At 41.2% G+C, this 7,858-nt stretch overlaps 1 protein-coding gene across 5 annotated transcripts in view; it reads right to left on the bottom strand.

Moving 5' to 3' along the window:
- The window catches only part of myo18ab (myosin XVIIIAb), a 202,117-nt gene extending 194,949 nt beyond the window's left edge, over positions 1-7,168 (bottom strand). For 4 of the 5 annotated variants that reach the window (XM_041804133.1, XM_041804172.1, XM_041804122.1 and 1 more), the window contains exons 1-2: positions 7,054-7,168; positions 1,964-3,093 (exon numbers count right to left, since the gene is read on the bottom strand). In XM_041804133.1, coding sequence (XP_041660067.1) covers positions 1,964-2,986 — 1,023 coding nt within the window. In that variant the 5' untranslated portion in view covers positions 2,987-3,093; positions 7,054-7,168. Of the gene's footprint in view, positions 1-1,963; positions 3,094-7,053 lie in introns of those variants that run through there. The other variant, XM_041804075.1, reaches the window with a different exon arrangement.
- Between the last annotated feature and the right edge of the window lie 690 nt (positions 7,169-7,858).

The raw sequence follows: 7,858 nt of genomic DNA on the forward strand, positions 1-7,858 counted from the left end.
CTTCTGTCTTCTGTATGCTGAAATGAAGTCGGCCAGAAGTTGCTAAAATCTGTATACTTTTCAACATCAACAATCTTAAATCAGCCCAATTTTCATTATCTTAATGACTGATGGTATTTACAAGCACAGGCACTTTTAAAAAGTTCAAGATTTTCAGTCACATTTTCAACTACAAACCACCGTGAGCGAAGAAAGAGCAGCACTGGTTCATTTATACTGGTCAATGTTTCTCAAGCCTTTTTGGCGTCTCAAAGATTCAAAAGTGACTTTCATGTCTCAAAAAACAAGGAAGGAGCATGTGCAGGAATTTGCCTGCATTGTTTGTCATTAAAAACAATAAATCACCCAAAATAGTTCTTCTATTTCTGTTGCAGGGAATCCAAACAGGTAAGAAAACTGACATTTTACTGATATTGTGAAAGAAAAAAATATCAAAATTCTGGTATTGTGATGACTATGTATCAGGTACAGTTCCCCCATTCATGCTTCTGTCAGGAGTGAACGATGGCCCTCCTGTTGGCTTGTTTTATTCAACCCAGCAGTCCAGCTGGTCATATCTATTAAAGCGCACAAAGAGCTGCAGACAGGCCTGCTGTTTAACACGCACACAAATCAGCTGCACAGATAGACTCACAAAGTTAAAGGGAGGGAAATGTGTGTGTGTGACCTGACGCTGCATGCACTTTTAAACAAAGCTTGCTCTGGTGTGAACTTCCTGTTTGCTCCATGGAAATCATTACAGCAGCTCTTCACATGAACAAAGTCAGACTATCATCCACTCAGAAGAACATTTCTCTAAAGTCTGTGAGGAAAAAGGACAACACAGAGTCACTCCCTGTTTCCCTGAGCGTGACGGTTAAGGGTGGGGGGGGGGCAGAATCCCTTTCCCAGTCTGACTGTGTCACAAGGACCCTTGAACCAGAGCCAATAGAGGCAAACAAACAAAGCCTCTGATGCTGCCAAGCAGGCCGACCAGAGGACGCTCCAGTACTGTTAATGCAGGAAATGTGACACTCTGAGTACTGATGGTAGGACTACTATCAATGTTACTTCACATTTTCAGGGAGAAAATAACTGATACAAAATATTAAAATACACTTTCTTTTCAAGCTGAATTTCTTTTAAAATGGAAAAAATGGGTTGCTTATTCTTCCATTGTTACGTCGCCTTTGTGAGTAGGTGTTTCAATGGACCATCTTGCCAAAAAGTCCAAACAAAGTAACCAGAACTGAACCTGTAACTGATGAAAGCATTCATACTGGTCATAAATAGTGAAGTACTTTTGCACACTTGCCTGTGTCCTCTGCTTTCGCAGAGCTAATAAAGAGAGGAGAAACACTTTATTTAAAAGAGAATGTGCTTTAGCTTGAAAATACTCTGATATAGCCGTGTATAACCAAAATGTGAATTTGACTAAAAAAAGTCAAAGTAAGAGAAGGTGTGGAGGCTCAGAAAATCTAAAGAGAGAGAGGCACACTCTAACACACGCCCACATACACACACACAATCAGTATTATGTCAATAGTTTGCAGAGCAGATTAGCCCTCTGAACTTGTTGCATAATGTTTGAAAGAGACGGAGAAAACGTGTGTGGGTTATTCAGAGTTCTCCTGTTGACCTCTATCACGGCACACCGAACAACAGGACACTGATTCTATATGAACACCATAATCCAACTCTTTACACCAATAAAAGACAAATTACTGACTAAAAAAATTAATGTTCACTCAACAATACACTCCTACATCCCAACAGCACTTTTACATATGTTGTCTAAAAAGAGGCTTATGAATCCCTTTCACATTTAAGATAAACTGTGTCAAAACCATCTTAGATCCTGTGATTTTGCAACATTTTGAAAGAAAACTGAAACATTTCAGATTGAAAGAAAGTAAAACTTGATTCAAAAGTGAAAAACAAAGTGCAACTTTGACCCTTTACTTTTGTATTCAGGTAAACTTACATGTCTGGCATCCCTGCGCTGACCCTCGCTGTTCCTCAGCCAGCAGTGACTCAACTCGCTCAGCTCCAGGATGGGCTGCACCTTCAGCCTCACCGTGTCGCCCGATTGGCGGATCATCTCCACAATCTCATCCCGGCTCTTGTTCTCCACGTTTCGCCCATTAATCTCCACCAGCCGGTCCCCTGGCACCAGCCCCAGTGCCAGGTCCTTAGTGCCAGCACCAGGCTCTGCAAAGTGGACCACACGTCTGTACACGCCTCCGTCAGGGCTGCGGTCCAGCATGGTGGTGCGACGCAGAGAGAATCCAAAGTCTCCGGTGTTTCGGCGTTGAAGTTCCAGCTCTCGTGTTTCTGGCGCACTTGGAGCGACGACAGCCGGCAGCTGCATTGTTGCAGGAAACGTTTTCTCTACCAACTCAGGGATGCAAACTTTTTTGGTTGGCGGGGCTCCTGCCACCTGCTGCTTCAGGCTGTGTTTGCGGAGCATGCTGAAGACTTTGCTCTCTACTTGAGGGGAAGGGGCGGCAGAGTTCTGACCTGAGGGTGTGGATCCCTCTGAAGGACTCTCCTCTTTGCTCCTTTGGGAGAAAGAGAAGCGTTTCATCATCTGACCCACCTGTGCGGAGTTTTGCTTGGCCATCGACCCAAACTGAGCCACGCGGTCTCGGACAGAGCTGCGGTGTCCGTCCTGTCCTCCCCCGCCCTCCCCCTTCAGGTCATCGGTGGAGCTTGCAGCGCTCAGCTGGTCATCCAGCACCATGCTGCTGCGGTTGCTCAAGCCGTCTGATTCAATGTCAGTGAGGGTGAGTTCGTTACTGCTGGCCACTTTGATGGGTATGGGGTTGGAGATCTCCAGTTTGTTCTTGGACTCACGCTTGGCCTCCCTCTTCAGGTTGAAGAAGCCACGGCGCATGCTCATCTCCTCCAGACTGCGCAGCTCTGCCGCAGACATCCTCTCCTTTTTGTCCTTCTTCTCCTTCCTGCTCCCCTCTCTCTCCTTATCCTTCTTCATCAAATTAAACATGGTGGTGGACTCAATGTTCCTGTCAAAAGTAGCTGAAGTTCCCTGCAGAGCCGCAGGTCCAGGTCACCTGTCAGGTACGTTGGTTGTAACCGACAGGGACAAATCCCCTGAAGAGAGAAAGACAAGAAAAACAGAGTCAGACTCATTACCAAAGAAATATCAAGCATTTCTACAGCCCCTCTGATTAATCCTGTGAAGCTGGATAAATCTAAGTGTGTCTTAGTGTACTGTTACACTGTTACAAATGCAGCTCAGCACCACAGCCAAAAGAAAATATCTTCTCTTGAACAATAAAGTAAATCTTATCTTATCTTGAATAACTATTAAATGCATATCTCACTACTACTACTTGAGTAAATAACATCACAGTGTGATAACAACAATAGATCTCTCCGTCATAGAGTTAGAGCAGTTAAAATGGACAATAACTTCTGCGAGAAGTGTCCTGCTTCCCCCTGACATCTGGCTGCTGCATATTTTATCAGTTTATTTGGATTCTGAAAGATAATTAAACCGAATCAGAAGCTTAAAGCCGTAAAATAAAGACCTCCAGCTCTCGTACAGTACAGAGGCCCACTGGAGGAGCTTGGCAGGACCAAAACACATTCCTGGCTTCATTTTTAACCCAGTCTCTGAGTCCAAACCCTCAAAAATCAGACTGGGACTCTCTCTGCTTCATACTGACACAAACACATCCTGCAGTCTGCTCCTCATACACACATATACACACACACTATTATTATACGCAGGTAGTAATATTGGGCTTAGATGTCTGAGCTTTCAGATAGAGATGTCACTGAGCTAAGAAGAGTTGTCATGATACCAGAATTATAAACATCTCTTTGTAGTACTATACTGCTTTCAAGCAATACATTCTGTTAGTTAAATGAATGATAGCATTAAACAGAAACTTTAAAAAAATAAATATTTTCAGAAGACACGTGTGTAGCAGAGGCATTACACCTTCAGAACATTCGCAATGTTCCTCCACAAAACTGTTTTGAAAGTGTGTGGAAGTTTTTCTGCAATTTTTGATACTGATAGCAAGAGAATTCCCAACACTCATTGACTTAGACCAGTGGTTCCTAAACTGGAGTTCAAGACCCCCAAGGGGTCACGAGGCACTGAGAGGGGGACGAAACATGCCTTACAAAATGCAACAAATATTTTTAAATGATTTGAAATTGTATATTTATGCATTTTTGTAAAGATTTTTGCATAAAATTAATTGAATCTAAAATAAAAAAGGGTTATTTGATGAGATTGGTGCTGATATCAAAGTAATATATAAAAAAAATCATTAAAATGTAGCTAACGCTCAACTGTTCTTGAATGTGCACGCTGTGTTCAACTACGCCTCAACTGCCTTCAGGTACGGTGAGGGTCCCGGTCTCCAGGACTGTTGTTTTGGGGGTCCTGGCCTAAAAAGTGTGGGAACCCTGAGGTATCCAAACAGTTGTTTTTATCTAGAATAATATCAAAGCATCAAAGCAGGTCTGTTGTGAGATCATAAATTTAAGCACAGATAAAATAGAAGTCCTTTGCATCCATTATTAGGAACTTTCCTGTTTTCAATGATCAATATTGGCAAGCAAACTCCTACACATCACCAAAACTGCTGCAAGGAGATGATAGGAGAGGACCCTCGCTCCTCCTTTACATTTATTTATACAGGGCTGCTACAGAATGATTTGTTCCCATTTAAATAAATGGTCAATCCCAAACCAAGCAATTTTGCCACAAAAAATCTTTCCAAATCACCATTTTCTTCATAATTTTTTCACAACACTTTTCTTTACATTACAGGTACAATATGTGGAGTTTTCATGATAACATTTCAACATAGTTTTTAAAAATGACTTAACCTATAGCTACTGCATATTTGTAGTCCAGTTTTTATTGTTAATTATCTCAAATACTTCCAACCGTTTTCAAAGTCAGAGGATTGTTATAGTTGAATGGGATATATCTGGCTTTGGGAATTGCTGCAAGCTGCTTTTATGTTGCTTTATCAATCAATAATTACAACTTTATTTGTTTGAATTCATAACAAATGTTATCTTAAGACACTTTACAAAGAGGAAAGGTCTAGACTGAACTCCCTGACGTTATGCAAATTTAAGGATCAACCATTACTTCACCATGAGCACAACACTGAACAGCATTTAGCAAAGTTATTGTTGCAGGTCCTTGCCTGTTAGAGGGGATGCTTACCACACAACTATAACTATGCTAAATGATGCTAGAGATGAACTCATGGCAATTATTGTTGGGTCCTTATAATTCATCCAAGGGTACAGTCTTGACCTGCCCTTTTTGCAGAGTGCCATGAGATAACTTCAGTTATGAATTGGCACTACACAAACAAACAAAGATTGATTGACTGGAAGAAAATGTTCAACACATGGAAACCTTGAGCAGGACTAGACTAGTGTTCAACAGCCATCTGCCAGTATCGTCTATATTTGAACTGACAGCAAATGACATTTTCACTTGATTCGACTTTATACATTGTGTCACCACTGTTTGCATCATTTATACCAGGCATTGTTAGTCACCTATGTTTTCTTTCCAAAAATATATTTCAGAAACTTACTTTGTGACTCTGCAAACCCTTTCCTAGAGGCATTAATGTCTGTGCAAGTACTGCTAAGTTCTCATAATAGGGAGGTCAGCAGGGTAATTGAATGCTTAGGGTTATTTAGAAGGTAAACAACAGTCCTCATAACTTGCTGTCCTCAGTATTGATATCATAGCAGCACAGTGCAGTGACTCATACAGTAATATAACATTGTTTCATTCACTGGATGAAGAAACTTTAACATTTCAGTGCCTTTACATCAAGGCTGGGGGGAGGGACTTACTGATGGTTCCTCCCACCCTGACTTCATCTTTGTTATTGTTTTGACTGGGAGCCCACTGGCAGTAGAAGCACCATGCATTTAAGAGACAATATATCGGTATCAAACCAAGTTTAGAGAGCCTCCAGCTGTCTTCCAACACCCCACAAAAGGTCTTTTAAATTTTCCAGCAGAAAAAAATCTTTCGTATCAGCTGCAAAATGAAATATCTACAATATAGTGACTCTGCAAATATCATTAACATACAAAGTATATTTTAGTGCAATATGACTATATAAAACAGAATCTTTTTTCTAAATAACTTTACGGTCAAGAACAGCACCTCACATCCCATACTTCTTATTTTTTATTTGCTTTTTCTTCTAACATTTAATTCAATCATAAAGCATGAAAAATGTTGGCATCCTCAGAGCTATGACTGATCTGTGCCTGGAAAGAGTCTGAGCTGTCCTGTCAGATAAATGAATGGTCGCAGATTTAAAGGTTCAACACTTCACACAGATCATAACAGATTAAAAACAATAAAACAACACCTCTGGTTGCATCCTAATGAAAATAATCTGCCTAATTAGCTCGAAATAGTGTTCTACAAGCTGCTTTCAATTGTGTTTAACTCTAAGCTAGCCAATTGACAGATGGCTTTTTGATCAACATTAGCCTCACGTTATGCCATTAAGGATAATCATTGTACTTAAATATGCGATATTAAGTCGGCAGTTGATTTGTTTTATCTGTACGGTAGCGGAGGATAAAACTTGTACTATTACCTGACACAGTTTTGTTCAAAAGCAGCGTTTATTTTCCTCTGAAGTCAGAACACAAAAAGCATGACAGAGCTAAAATACATGTAGCTCCTCGGCTAACTCCTGTAGCTAGCTGTGCTGCTGCTCCGTAAGTGGGTGTAACGTTACCTTATGACAAATATTTGTGCATTTAATCCCGCAGCAAATTAAAGAGCTCCAACACAACGAGCCAGCAGTGATTCATTATGGTTGTGTTTAACTTTCCAGTGAGTAATCCAGCTAGCTAACTAGCCTGATTGGCTCCAGGCACAGCAGAAACGTTTTGCCCTCATTTTTAGGAACAACACATCGGGATCCTGTGAAAATGATCCCGGGCTGACCGCCACTTCACAGCCGCTCTATTCACACTAAAGCTGTCCATTTACTATGAACACACAGATTTAATAGAAGGAGGAATACTTACTGTGTTCCGGGACACCAAAGGGTGCTGTGTCGGTGGGCGCAGCTCGGCTCGTTGGGAACAGAAGCCGCAGACTGGCTGTGAGCTCTGAGAGCAGGCAGCTCCCTGTCCGCCTCTGGAGGACACAGCACGGAGAGATGCGGTCAAACAGCGACACCTGCTGGACAAGAGCGAGGCACACAGCCCGGATTGATTTTCAACATAGATACTGAACGTTGAAAACATCCATAAGGTTGATTTGAGGGAAACCACACAGGTTTCAAAATGAAGTTTAACAGCTACGACTGTTATCTTCGCATTCATTCGAATAATTAGGAATGCACGATATTTAATAAACTGATATTTCAAAACTAATTTTAGAATAGTGCTTCTCAACTGGTATAGCCCCAGGATCCACCTGTTTTAAGACGAACTGTAAACAAAATTCCTTAAAGTGTTTCAAATGTTTCGTTTTCAGTTCTTTGTTCTGTTTGTGTGTGTGCATGTGTCTGTTTTTGTTTTTCTCACAAGCCTGACTGGATGGGGCTTGACGGTACAGATGGATAATGACCAAGGCCGCCCATAAGGGGGATAAAGAGGAGAGTTTTCTGGGACCCAGCCAAACTGGACGCCCGTAGAGGTCAACAAAATCCTGCTCCATTGTAAAATTACACTATGATGACCATATTTTACTTTAAACCTGAATAAAAACCACTGTTATTAAAGCAATATAAAAGAATGTTATTGCTGGGTACAATTCAACCTTTTTAAAAATGTAAATCTCCATTCCTAAAACAGAGCAACCTCATTAATAAGCAAAAATGGGTTC

This window comes from Cheilinus undulatus, linkage group 2 (assembly GCF_018320785.1).
Source record: "Cheilinus undulatus linkage group 2, ASM1832078v1, whole genome shotgun sequence".
NCBI lineage: Eukaryota > Metazoa > Chordata > Actinopteri > Labriformes > Labridae > Cheilinus > Cheilinus undulatus.